At 46.3% G+C, this 14403-nt stretch overlaps 1 protein-coding gene across 7 annotated transcripts in view; it reads left to right on the top strand.

Moving 5' to 3' along the window:
• Positions 1–14403, top strand: part of CALD1 (caldesmon 1) — a 283959-nt gene that overhangs the window by 237055 nt on the left and 32501 nt on the right. For 6 of the 7 annotated variants that reach the window (XM_084809247.1, XM_084809244.1, XM_084809245.1 and 3 more), the window contains 2 exons: positions 2809–2955; positions 4206–4629. In XM_084809247.1, coding sequence (XP_084665373.1) covers positions 2809–2955; positions 4206–4629 — 571 coding nt within the window. Of the gene's footprint in view, positions 1–2808; positions 2956–4205; positions 5377–6054; positions 6139–14403 lie in introns of all 7 variants that reach the window. The other variant, XM_084809240.1, reaches the window with a different exon arrangement.

Here is a 14403-nt window from a genome sequence, read left to right as displayed (position 1 = left end):
TGCATACCTCAAGTGACCAATGCGGGGAGGGGAGGGGAAAGCAGGCAGCCAAGCTGATGAAGAAGTGTATGAACTAGTAACTTGTATGGATTTATGTGGAAGGCTGGACAAGAGGGCCTTTTAGATTCTGTCCAGCTATGACTCTCTAAGGAGCCGGTGCACTACCCATTCCTAGGCAACAATAAAGTCCTGGGTTGCACTGCATGATGAAAACACAAGGTGAGGGAAAGGGAGATGTGTGCTCCTATCCTACAACGTCTTCCTTTCCTCTGAATATTTAATAGGACAGATCAGGTGCCCGAGAGTGTGGAGGAGTCTGTTGCGACACAGCTGTTTTCCCAGTGGTAGCAAACAGCTGACAGAGGGCAGGTGCTTAACCAGGAAAGAGGCTTATGCAGAAACATGCTACAAATAGAGAGAAGGTTGGTTTAGTGTGGATCAAGCAAAATCTGGTGTGGGGACGGACACCGATGATTTGAAATCAATGAAAGTGAATGTTTGCCCTCTTATGTGACTATTTTTCCATTACCCTTTACGGTGGATCAATTCCGCAGCTATCTTTTCTGTAAATAGAGGAATACCCATGGAAGAATGCCTGAGAAAAACACTGGGGTGCAAAAATCCTAGGTAGCCAGTCTAGGAGAGACTTCTGTAAGCAGAGACCTTGGGGGACTATTGCCAAGTCAGGGAAGTGTCTGGTAGCATCCAACTGTTTTGGCTGGTGAGGCCCAAAGTATGAGAAATAATTGTGCTAGCATGTGCTATAGGACCAATGCAGCCTCCCGTGCTTTGGGTGATTTGTTTATTTTGAATCTACTCTGTAGAGCCAGGAGACAACTAGCAGTGCAGCCCAGGAGAGGTAGGCAAGAATGACCTGATGCCACAACCAGGCCCGCCGGCCCTCTTGCTGTCCATTCCATTTGTATCACAGTGTGACAGGCTGACCACCTGTGGATTACCCTGTACTGAGCCTGATAGACAAGTGGCACCTCCTAGCCTTCCAAGTTGGTTCAGCTTAGGGCTGCATCACCCATTACGTGACTGCCATGGCAATACCGGAATTGCTCTGGTGTCTCCTTGTGATAAACATATAAAGGCAGGGACATGTCTGTCATGTGCTTTGCAGAGGCCTGATTGGCTCCATGGTTCATCTGCCCTTCACACTTTATGTGTTTGCTGGGGCAAACATCTGTGTAAAACCCATGCCATGTAAACTATGAAGTGGTGGAAGAGCTATAGCTCAGTGCCATGTAAAAGTGCCTGGGACCTTTGCATGCAGAGGGTCCCAGGTTTGATCTCCAGCATCTTCAGGTAGGGCAGGAAAAACATGTGCTTGAAGCCCTGGAGAGCCATTGCCAGTCAGTGTCGTCAATACTGGGGAAGATGGACTCATGGTCTGGCTCGGTATGAGGCAGCTTCCTAGGTTCCTGTGCCCTTCCTATGTTCTTACCAAATTAAAACACTCCTTTTAATTGAATGATTTACATTTATATTCTGCCTTTATTTAGTGGAGCTCACAATAAACAAATGGCCGCCACAGAAAATGGCAGCTGCACATCTAGTTCCCACCTCCCCTTCTGTAAGTGCTTAGTACAGCTTTACCCTTGTCCTGAATGTCGCAGTGTTTCATATGCCCACCACTGCCACCACACCTGCAGCAGCCAGGATTGGGGAAATGCAGAATGTTGTGGTGCCAGGACTTAATGTAAGTTGTAGTAGACACTGTGGGGGGGAGAGTGGGGCTAGACACACAGTTGTTGCTTTTGGCATCAGGTGCATGTTTATCATAACATCTTCTTTGGCCCTTACTTGCTTTCTGTTCCAGATTCTGCTCATTCAGGGTAAAGGTTCACAGTCCCCCATTCTATGCTTTGAACTTGGCTCCCAGGATGGGGCTACTGTCCTGTCTTCCTTCCTTCCTTCCTTCCTTCCTTCCTTCCTTCCGGCAAAGTTTCACCAACAAGCATGAAAGCTACAGAAATGGTTGTGGTGGAACAGAGAGAATCCACAACAAAAGCTTAAGCTGTGCCAAAGCCAAAGAAGGAGGTATGGGAGCAAGCTTCCATTCCGGCTCTGTCAGGTTAACTGAGTCTTACCCAATGGCAACATTGCCTTTTACATTTCTTTTGGAACTCATAAAGCCAGGGTGTGAAATCTCTGCTGAATTAGCTCTTCCTTCCTTCCTTCCTTCCTTCCTTCCTTCCTTCCACACCCGTTGTGTGTTTCCATTCTCCTCCTCTTAAGGGCTGCTTCCAACATGGCATGATATTTCTCCATTTGTGGTTTGAAAAGATATTTTGCAGGAAGCCGAAAGAAAATGAGTGTTCTTGAGCTTTTTGGAACTGATAAGAGACCCTTGCTGTCTCTTACATCTGAACATTACACCTCTGTAGTACCACCTCCTGCCTCTTCCCATGAAGCCCTTGGCTTAACCCTTTAATTTTCAGCCTCAAGAGAAACAAACCCTAAGCATGTTAACTGCACACAACTGCTAATACTAATCTCTTGTTACCCTTGCCTCTCTCACCCCTCATTTCCCTTTCATTCCCTCTTATTGTATACTTCCAACATTGAAAAATGTGAGATTGTATGCTCATTGGATTCAGAGACCTGCGGGGTGGGAGGGGGGATGCTATGTAAAAGCAATGTAGGTTGATGATATTATAAAAATAAAAAAAGCTTTGTAACCTCAAAACGGTCTGACATGAATGCCTGCTGCATGAAGTTCTGCAGTCTCATAATCACTCTAGATTTCATGTAACACTCTGAATAGTGCCTAACCTTTCTAAAATGTTGTTGTTTTTTCAGATTAGCCTATCAAAGAAATGATGATGACGAGGAAGAAGCTGCCAGAGAACGCCGCAGGCGGGCCCGGCAGGAAAGACTGCGGCAAAAGGAAGGTGATGACTTACCAGGACAAATGACAGAGAAGCCTGAAGTCAATGCCCAAAACAAGTAAGATTGTACCATATGAATAGCTGCTACCAATTTTTGGTGGGCCATTTTTCTGTTTCCAGCCTACCTGCTAAGGGAATTAGTCAGAATAGAAGAGATTTACTGCTTCGCCTATTTATTGTGTTCTGTATCTCCCACTTTCTCAAGTGTAAGGAACATCCAGGGACAGCTTTAAAGCATCAGTTTCTTTATTTGGAGAGTGTACTAAAAGCTTATGGCACAGGCCCCTTAAAAAAGCACCTTAGGCTCCAGTATCCTGTCCTAACAAGGAAACTGGTCCTGAAAAGCTGTCCTTGGAACTCCTTCCACATGGGAGAGTGGGAGATAAATATACTCCACTGTAGAGCACAGACTTCAGATTCCAGTTTAGGAGATAGATGTGATGTACATTCCAAACCAGCAAAAGATAGTAGTAATGGTCCACTTTCCTCCCATCAGGACAAGCACCCTAAGGAGGGAGCCATTTTGCATAACAGAAGAGTAGTTCTACAACAGTAGGGCTCTTCTCGTGTTTTGTCCATGCTTTCAATCAAATAGAAGGGGAGCATAGGACCAGCAACAAGGGTAGACATGGTTGGGCATCTGCCAAGGGCCCACACCCCAGCAGGGGGCCACTGACAAGAGCCCCCTGGACCTGCTCCTCCTCTTCACCACTGCAACCTGCTTGCTCACCTGCCTCTCGCTCTGGCCCAGACAAAGAGAAGGAGGAGCAGTAGATGCCACGGCCTACTTGCTCACTGACTCTCTGCCTTTCAAGCAAGCAAGCGGGAGCAATGATGAGAAAGAGGAGCAGCAGCAAGAGCACTTTGTGAAAATGGTGGTGAGAAGGTCGACTTATTGAGGGAAGGGACCATTGAGAGCGTCTTGCCCAAGGGCCCTCAAAAACCTGGAGCCAGCCTGGCAGTGAGGGAACACGACAGTCCTGACTGACCCCACCCTCAACCTCTGGGGTCCCGGTCATGAGTATAGGCAGGTACAGATCCCTGACATCTCCAGTTTAAAATCTGGTAGGAAGTGATGTGGAAGACCACTATGTGAGACCTGAAAAGACACTGCCAGTCAGAGTAGACAATACTGGGCTAGACACACCAATTGTCTGGCCTAGCATTAGGTGGCTTCTTGTGTTCCTTATGTTAGGGTCACCCCAAGTAGCATGTTGGATTCTGGACAGATTGGGCAAGGAGGAGAAACAGTCAACCAGATTGTGCCTTGAGGTTCACAGAGTATCACAAATTCTGTGTCTTATACAGCATTGCAGAAGAAGAGACCAAAAGTACTATGACTACAATTACTACCATTACAAATACTCAAGGTGATGGGGATGATGATGCAGTGTTCTTGGAGAGGTTAGCGAGGAGAGAAGAAAGGCGCCAGAAGCGTCTTCAAGAAGCCCTGGAGCGCCAAAAGGAGTTTGACCCAACAATTACTGATGAGAGTCTGTCATTCACCAGTGGAAAAGTGGTGAACAGTGTCGAAGAAAATGAGACCCCAGAGAAAGAGGAAAAGATGGAAACCCACAGAAGACGCTACGAGGTGGAGGAAACGGAAACTGTCACCAAATCATACCAGAGGAATAACCTGAGGAAAGATGAGGGAGATGAGAAGAAAGATGAGGAAGACAAGGAGGAGGAACAAGATGAGAAGCCAAAGCAAAGAACCATAGAGGATAATCAGGTAGAAGTAACATTAGAAAAGAAAACAGCAGATGAGGAGGAGGAAGCTGTGGTGCTGAAAGTACAACATCTTGATGTAAATGCAGAGGATCAAAAAGTAGGGAATGACACCGATGCCCTAGCAGGGAGTGGAGAGGCCATAAGCATTACAGTAGCCTTAGAACAAAAGAAAAATAAAGAGGATGAGGATGAAGCAGAAAAGAAAAAAATGGAGGAGAAGGAGAGGCTTGAAAGAGAGGAAATGGAGAGAGCTAAAGCAGAGCAGCAGAGGAGAGCAGAGGAGGAGAAAGAGAGGCTTGAAGCAGAGAAAACGGCAGCTGAGGAAAAAGAGAGGCTAGAAGCAGAAGAAAGGGAAAGAATCAAAGCGGAGGAACAACGGAAAGCTGAGGAGGAGAGAAAGAGGATTGAGGCAGAGGAGAAAAGGGTTGCTCAGGAGAAAGAGAGGCGTGAAGCTGAGGAGAGGGAAAGGATTAAGGCGATGGAAGAGAAAAAGGCGGCTGAAGAAAAGGCAGCAAAGGAAAAGCAGAAGAGGGAGGCTGAGGAGCGGGCTAAGGTGGAGGCTAAGAGGGCAGCTGAAGAAAAGGCTAAGCTAGAAGAGGAAAGGTTAAAGGCAAAACAAAAGGCTGAGGAAAAAAAGGTAGATCAGGTGAAAGGGAAGAAGGTAGAAGAGAAGAAGACAGAAGACAAGCAGGTAAAAGAGAAGAAAGCACAAGAGGAAAAAACCCCAGCAGCTTTCCTAAGAAAACAGGTACAGTAAACATTTTGCACCCAACCAACTTTTGCCTGTGTTTTGTAGGAAATGTAATGCATTTTACCAAACAAGCGAACAAAACTGGATTGGAATTTGCTCACAGTCATCTCTCTGCACTTTTGACTACTAACTCTTGCCAGTTTTGTTCCTTTTTGACCTTCAGCTTCTTGCTTTCCACCTGTCTGTAACATGGTCGGTGCATGACCCATAGTTAAGTGTTCCCTTTTTGGCTCGTGGGTCTTCTCACGGGAATTTGTGCATGCTCTGAATCCCTCACACTTTCCCTTGCCTCCTCTTTCTGTGGCTGTAAATGGGACAAGGGCAATTGCCAAGCGCATACGCAAGGTACAAAGGCGTAGCATGGGCCACGGACAAGCACCCAGCAAACATTTGTGGTATGACTGCTGAATAAGCATCCATAGGTATTAGAATCAAGCACAGCCAGAGCTCTGCTGAGATATGTGAGAACACGGGCACACCAGTGTGGAGGAGAGAGCGCAAATGTGCAGGAGGAATGTGGAAGTCACTGCGCTACCTGGAGGGAGTTGCGTGCACGGCAGCAGTGGCACAGAATGAGGGAGTATGTGAGCACAGCTTTGTTGCAGCAGCAGCAAGAGATGTTATAGGGTTTGCCATAGAACTGATGTTTTCATCTTACAAAAACATTGCAAAAAGGTGGAAGAGAAAGAGGTTAAAGTGGAAGCTAAAAAAGAAAAGCTACAAGACGAGAAACTTCGGCCGGCCTTCAGAAAAGAGGAGGTAACTATTACTTGGGGATGGGTGGGTGTGCAGAAAGTAAAATCAAATGCCTACACGTTCAGACACTCATAATGACCTTGGAGGAGTCACTCAGCAATAAACAAAGGTCTCATATGCAACTTCAAGTGTAGCGGCACTCCAGTTCAAGAGCACCTATTCCCACTGTATAGCAAGACACTGTAGAGTCTTTAGAGCCTGTAGAGCTGGAGAGCAAGACATTGGAGAGTCTGTAGAGGCAGGAGTCTGTAGAGACAAGAGTCTGAAGAGTAAGACATTATAGAGTCTACAAGATTTTAGAGCAAGACATTGGCCAATAGCAAGGCAAGAGTTGAGCTAAACTTTTGTGAAACTGGTTGCATGGTGAAGCAGGCCCCAGGTTATTTCAGCTCGTTGTACATCATGCTACAGTCTGAGTATTTCCTTAAACTGAATCTGCGTATATCGTGAAACAATCGGATAACCATTTTACTACATAGCCACCTTCAGTAAACTCAGCTTACACAGCATGGCCCATGAGAATTGGTCCTTCGGTTGGTTAAGGAAGCATTTGGTGTTGGGTTTGTGAACTGGCACCAACTCATTTTTCTTTCCTTAATTTCTCGCTCTACTTCATCATGACTATTCTTCCTGGGATTTGGTGATTTCTTCTGTGGATACTCCAAGACGTCTTTAGGCCCTTAATCTGAACCTAACTAATGGTTTTCCATTTCATAATACGAAGTGTGCAGACTCCAGATTCTTCTTTCTTGTTTGAAAAATAAATATTTACAAAATGTGATGCATTGCATTTCTATTGTAAACACAGAAGCTGGTGCTATGATGTTCTACTGTATGGTAAGTAAGGAATTGTGAGTTAAATCCTACATTACACAAGTGGATTTTCACTAGGGCAATGGAAGCTTATCTTCCCCTCCTCCTCCTTGCAGCCTCACCCCACCCTCCAGCCCTCTGGAGCAGATCCGGCGGGCATGTGGGGGGCAGAATTCAGACCACTAATGGTGTCTGTTCCGCTGGCAGAAGACAACCCATTGGGCCTATATAGATATGGAGGAGAAATTCATTCAGTTCGCATTTTACCATGAATTTATCTAATTTCACGTTTTTGAACCACTGTGTGAATTGAAAGTGAGTTCTCCATCAAAAAATGCATTAAAAATCTGTATATCACTTAATTCCTGCGGGCCACAGCTGGCCTCACGTACTTTGGGGGTCATTTTGATCTTACGCATTGCCATCAGGCCCAGACACATGGATCAGCTGCAAAGGACAGACTAACAGGGACTCCCCAGGAAGCATCATATTAAATGGCTCCCATAGCACTTCACAGTGCTACTGTGCCACCATGGTCAGCTTAATCCAAAATAGGGTGTCACAAAAATTCGAGCAGGAGTGCTGGCCTAGTTGAGCACCCTTGCTTTGAATTTTTGTCGGCAGAACTGAGGTGGGCCAAGCCCACTTGAGTAGGCCCCTCCACCATGATTCTGCCTACACATGCCCCGTTTCTCACTGCCTGCTGCATCCTCCTGGGGGGCGGGGGGAAGTGAGCCTTGGGGCCAGGATGGAGTAGCAGGTGGCTGTGGTTCCTTCAAAGATGAGAGAGGCCCACTGGGCTAAGAGTCACAGCAGTCGGAGGAGGGGCCCAGTGGGAGATGTCACTGCAGCCATCTACTACTTTTAAGTTCTGGCTCCCAAGGACAGGTCTTTTCCTTGTGGGCAGGGATGGGTAACAGGCAGTGGAAAGAATTGGGCCCTTTGTGCATTCTTTTTAATGCTCGAGACCTCCTATCAAAGAGTGTTTCAGCATTCAGATGGAACTCTCAGAAGGGCCCAAGTCCATCCCAGCCTGAACCATGGTATATTTGTGCATCCCAAATCCAAGTAATGTGGGTTATTTGGATAATAACCCCACAACACTGGGTCATTAAGGTCTGGGTCATTAAGGTGACCAGTGGATAAAATGTTGGACCTGGACCTGAGAGGTCTGGGGATTGAATTCATCTGCCTCTGCTACAGACTCACTCAGTGGCCTTAGCAAGTCATTCCTTCTCAGCCCATTAAAATGGGACAGGTAGCAATGCAGCAGTCACAGTGTTTTCAACCAAAGATGTCTCTGCATTCCAGATTTAGGGTTCTGCATTTGGTGGAAATACCCAAGGCTGAACAAGATTTATTAGAATCTGGCAGGCTTCCAAAATGTGTCTATCAATGTCATGTGTCCTAAGCTTTGTAATACATGCTCCAAGGTCTCACACCACTTTTGCCCAACTGGCCTTTGACCATGTATGGTGTGGCCTTTAATGTAGACAAGGGGTGAAGGAAGGTGTGGCTTACCAATTGCGGAGGGTATAGTGGAGGCAAAGCTGCCCCAACCAAGGCAGTGTCTAGAGTACCCTAGTTCACCTCCACCACATCCTCCCCAGGGGGAGAAGCATGGCTTGGGTGAAGCTGCTCCAACCAAGGCAGTGGCTAGAGTGCTTTGCTCACCCCACGCAACTGCAGGAGCACTCATGTAAGATGTAAAATAACGTGGTGAACACCAGCAAGGTTCTTCTTCTTGCCCGCCGCCCCAAATACACCAGCAGCTATGCCGCTTTTACTTCTAAAAACTTTAGTCATTTGGATGCTCGGCATAACTCCTTTCCAGAACTGCATCTCGTATCTCACATATTTTCTTTTTAAAAGAAGGGTGATTTTTATTTTATTTTTAAAGAAGGTCTCCCCTCCCATGAGTTATAGTGGAATAGGCTATCAGGCTGCTGGCTCTGAATTGGGATTAGTGTGCATGTCACACCTAAGGGGAAAATCTGGAGTTTATTTTGTCATTATATGAGCATTATTTATTTGTTTGTTTCATTTCTATACCGCCCCATGGCCGAAGTGCTCTGGGCGGTTTACAACAATGCCTAATACTCAGTCCAAGCACTGGTTGGCTGTGGCTGTCCAGAGGCTCAGGAGGACGTCTTTCCTAGCTGCAGGCCAAAACAGACATTACTTTAAAACTGTATTTAGCAACGACGTCTTATTTTCTTTTTTTTTTTGCTCTATTGAAGGTGCAGGAGACCTGATCTGGATTGAGACCCTAGCATGGGTTCTGGGGGGGGGGGGTAGGATCTAGGTCAGTGGGCCGGTACTTTAATGAAAAAAAGAGATGGCTGTTAGAGACAGATTTAAAGAAATGTCTGTTTTGGCTCTGAGGACCTTTTAATTGGAGACTCCAAGGACTGGGAGAAGTGGCTGTAGCTCAGTGGGAGAGGGCATGCTTTGCACGCAGAAGGTTTCAGGTTCAATCCCCGGCATGTCTAGTTATAAAAAGGATCAGGTAGCAGGCAGTGCGGAAGACGTCTGCCTGAGACCCAGAGAGCTGCTGTCGATCAGAGTAGTAAGCAGTGCTGGGTTAAGTAGACTTAAGGGAGCAATCCTATGCATGTTTAGACAGAAAAAAATCCTACAGCTCCCAGCAGGCCCCAGCCAGCATGGCTGGCTGGGGCGTGCTGGGAATTGTAGGCTTTTTTCCTGTCTGAACGTGCATAGGATTGCATCCTAATGCTCTGAATCAGTAGAAGGCAGATTCATAGGAAGCTGACGTATGATATGCAAAACATGTCCTCTCCATCAGTGAGCTGTAGCCCCTCCACAAATCATTTGGAGTGACCATATAACATTTTAGTCTCATAACAGCCCATAGGAAAAGGCTATATTCTGGTCAGCCCCTATCCCGAAATAAGAAAGGAAACACTGCTCATTGTTGGCAATCAAGGGATGATCTTTGCTGCAGGTCTGTCTTTCAGGAAAAAGCAAACTTGTTAAGGTGAGATGGGATTTCAGTTCATGTGAATCTACCTCTCACTGTTCTGTTTTTGGTTCGATTTTTGTCTGAGAGTCTGTTTGGTTCTCAGGACTACCTTAAGATTCTGGGTGTGCAGGGCTGGCCTGCAAAGTTTGTACTGAAGCTAGCTTTCTCATGACATGATATTTGTGGTATTTCCTGCTTCCACTTTGGCTAGACATACTGCATGAACAGCGGGGATTTTCTTTTTCTTTTTTGTTTTCAGAATCCCCCCCTCCTTTTATTTTAAATGCATTTATATTTACAAGAAGATAATCACTTAGTCTAAATTCCAGCTCCCCAAACACCCACCACGTTCTTTGGAGTATTTAAATTTAAATCCAGAATTGGGATTTGGATGGGATAAAACAGCCTTCCTCCACCTAGTGCCCTCCAGATGTGTTGGACAGCAACTCCCTGCAGTTTGTGGAAAGGTCCCATCCACCCATCTGTTTATGAAAAGAGGACTTCATAAGAAGGAGGGGCAGGGGAGAGGACAGCCAGGGCTGCCCAGTGCCTTCTGATGCAGTGGGGCATCAGCCTGGCGAGGGACCAATGCCGAATGCCCTGCAAACCAGCCTGGTGAGACTCCCATGCCGAGTGCCCCTGCAAACCAGGCTGATGAGACTCCCATGCTGAGTGCCCCTGCAAACCAGCCTGCCTGGTGAGACTCCCATGCCGAGTGCCCTTGTAAACCAGCCTGGTGGGGGCCCATGCCAAGTGCCCCTGCAGATGAGCCTGGTGGGGGCCCATGCCAAGTGCCCTTGCAAACCAGCCTGATGGGGCCCATGCCGAGTGCCCCTGCAAACCAGCCTGGTGAGACTCCCATGCTGAGTGCCCCTGCAAACCAGCCTGGTGAGACTCCCATGCCGAGTGCCCCTGCAAACCAGCCTGGGGAGGGACTCATGCTGAGTGGCCCTGCAGTCCTGGAACTGGCCCTGTTATTGGAAGCCTATATCTTTCCTTAACAGGTAAAAAAAGCAGCTTTGTGAAGTTACTTTTAGATGAAAAAGGTGAAGGATTAAACATACACTGCCTGCCCCCAGAAAATTTTGTATTTTTAAAAATAATTGCAGAGCAAGGAATCATGGAACACTGCCTAGTATGTAGTTTGATGCAAGCCTGAGAATTGTAAAAGGGCTTGACGCCTTAAACCTGGAATCCAGAAGGATTGGTTCTTGGGCCGTAGTCATTTATTTTTGATGCTCTGTTATGACCACCTGGTGGGAAATGGAGACGTTTCCCCTCATGCTAATCAACAGGCTGCCTGGAAATGAGGATTTTCACACCCAGGACTTTGCCGTCAAACTGCTGAGGAAACAATACAGGCCTTGGATTTCAAAGTTTTTTCTTTTTCTTTTTTGCTCTTTGAAATTGCTTATGTATAAGGGGTGGGAGAGGCAGTGAGCTAACAGGGAGCCAGGGGCTTTGGAAGTTTTGAAAAACACAAGAGGCATGAAATAATAATAATAATAATAATAATAATAATAATAATAATAATAATTCAATAACAATAACAAGAATAAAAATTATATTAACAATAATTTGTACCTCTTAAAATTGATGCATATTTATTATATTTGGTAATTAACTTGTAATTTGTGGCTGCAGGACAGCTTTAGAAAAATACAAATTTGTTCGATTCTATATATTTTTCTCTCATTGATTTCAGTGGGGTTACTCACAAGTAACTGTACATAGGATTGCAGCCTTAATGGCTTTGACCCAGAGATACCTGTGTGCAAATAAGTGCTGTGTGTGAGTATTTACACACACACACACACACACATTTTTGTGCAGATACAAATTTGTCTCTGCACTGTTCATTTGTCATTAATTTATTACATTTTTAATCTCCTCCTTCCTCCAAGGAGTTCAGGGTAGCATATACTCTCTCTCCATTCTGTCCTCATGACAACTCTGTGAGGTAGGTCTGACTGAAAGATAGGGACATAAGTCACCTTGTAAGTTTCCTGGCTGAGTAGGGATTTGAACTGAGGCCTCTCTGGTCCAGTAGACCAACACTGTGAACACCATTAAGACACCATTTACATGAAACCATGTAAAACCCCTGTAAAGATTTAGAAGTCCAGTCTGGTTGACCTCTCCTTACTGTCTTTCGCTTAAAAACAACAAAAAGTGCCAGTTCTTACTTTAAATCCCTAAAGAACTGGGGACGTGATCCCATACGGACCGCCTCCTCCAACATGCTTTGGTTCAGCATTGGCACACGAACACACGAGCAGGGCTTTCTTGGCCACCATACCTCACCTGGGGATTACTCTTCCTCAGATAATCCTCTCTCAGTGTAAACTCTGTCTTTCTGGCTAAAACCCATCTTTTGAGGAGGGCTTTCCTGGGGCAATACTGTGATTTGATGGTTGCTTGGTAGTATTATTGAAGCACTTTCAGCTTTTCTGTTTATTTTCCAGCTCGGTCGTTTTACTGTTAATTCATTTTGTATTTTGTTTTTGTGTGTGCAATTGATTCATTGTTTTTATTGTTAGCTGCCCTGAACATCAAAATAGAGAGAAAGCTGGAGTCTTTTCTCATACATAAGGGAAAGGCTGTGGTGGTGGTGCCACTGCTCTAACCAACCTTCAACCCACCAGTTGAAGGACTGCATGGCATGTCTGGGTTTTGTTTGTCCACCCTGAGATCAGAATGAAGGCATGACTAATAGAGCGCTCTAGACATATTCCGAAGAAAACCTGTTTGGCGAACTCCAAAGGTCCTTTCCCAAACAGCTTATTGCACAAAACAACACAAAGCGTTGGGTTGAACCCAGACTTAGTCATGCGTAGATACGGACCCATTGGGTTGAATCCAGTGCTGGCCTGCCACCAGCAGAATGGAAACTGCGGCTTTTCCCTCCCCCTGCAGTCTCCCATGCTCTCCCCCCAAATCTTCTCCAAAGGGTTGAGAAACCCTCTGGAGCAGATCTGGTGGTGCATGGGGAGACTGCAGGGGGGAGGGAAGCCCCAATGTGCAAGTGGAAGTCAGCTCATGCAACGTTGCATTTGAGCCATTGAAATCAATGGGACTTACATTAGCCGTGACTATATTAAGCCTTATTGATTTCAGTGGGTCTGCTCTGAGCATGATTAAGTCTGTATCCAACCCTTTGTTTGTATGGTGCTGGTAGCTCGGTTCATTCGGCGAGGAACATTTGTATTTTTGTTCGCCACTCATTTCAGGTTTGCATTGGCTGCCGGTGTAACTGATGTTCTTCATGGGAATAATTACTCCTTCATACCAGAAGAGGTTTTTGAACATTGTGCTCTGCACAGTTCCAATTAACATCCAGGCATGACTCAGTGTGCCAGAGGGTCAGGCTGTCAGAGGCAGCCATAAATGATGCTTAATCCCAGAGATTTTCTGGGTGGGGGACTGGGAAGCAAAGATAAATGTGCAAAGACGTTGCATCTGGGCTAAAATATTGCCAGGCCAGAATATGCAGGGAAAGAGGGGAATTCTCTACTTGGCTTGTCTTTGAGGCTGGAGATCAGCCTAAGCATTAATTCTAGTTAAATGTTTTCACAAGCATATGTAGGTAATGGCGGAGTACTGTCTGTTTTGGCTACTTTCAGCAACGCTACTTACATGGCCCCCGTATCATTATTTCCTGTAACCCAGGCAGAAGGAGTTTGTGGCTCCCCTTGAAAGGAGCAGGAGGATCTGAGGACCAGTTTGTGGCATTGAGCATAGGTGGCCAATCCAGGGAGCAAAAGCCGCAAATGCCACAGTGGGACGCTCTAGCTAGGGGGGAGGTAAAATGTTTCTCCCAACTTCACCACCCTTTTCTCACTGTGTGATGTTGGGGGTGGGTGATTTGGTAGAGTGTGCAAAAGGGGCCAGAGCTGGTGGTGACAGAGGTCCTTGAAGTCTCGGAGGCTGTAGGCGGCCAATTGGAGCCCCTCGTGCTAGGGACTACTGGGAGTAAAAACAATGGATGCTGGCAGGCACTGAGTTTTCAGGGTTCACTGTCATTGCCACTGCCAGGAGCGCAAAACATGCAGTGGTGGTAGTGAAGAAGCTGGGCTGAGCGTGGTGGTTGTGAAGCCTTCCTAACCCTGATCCCCCCCCCACAATTTGCCCCCCTCCAAGGTCAAAGAACTTTCTGCTCTCCCTTAGTTGAGCAGGATGGCCCATGACCAAGAGTCAGGGCAATTTTCTTGCCACTTCGGTAGACTTGTGGGAAATCTACCCCAAGGCGTGGTTGGAGACAGGCAGAGCTGCCTATATACTATGCTATACACTTCCTCAGGGGAGAGTGAAACACAGCTCCTGCTGCCCCCCCCCCAGCTGTGTTTTTTTTAATTAAGAAACAAAATGGCTGTTTGGTTGCAAGCTAAATTTGTCCATCTTAGCGCTCTGTTGCCACTATGGAGTGCTAAAGGGGTCAAATTTAGTTTGCAAATAAGCTAAGTTTAACCCTT

The sequence above is a fragment of the Heloderma suspectum genome, chromosome 7, assembly GCF_057233095.1.
Source record: "Heloderma suspectum isolate Gila_16-S chromosome 7, 16-S_ref, whole genome shotgun sequence".
NCBI classification, from domain to species: domain Eukaryota; kingdom Metazoa; phylum Chordata; class Lepidosauria; order Squamata; family Helodermatidae; genus Heloderma; species Heloderma suspectum.
This window is presented reverse-complemented; position numbering and strand designations above follow the sequence as displayed.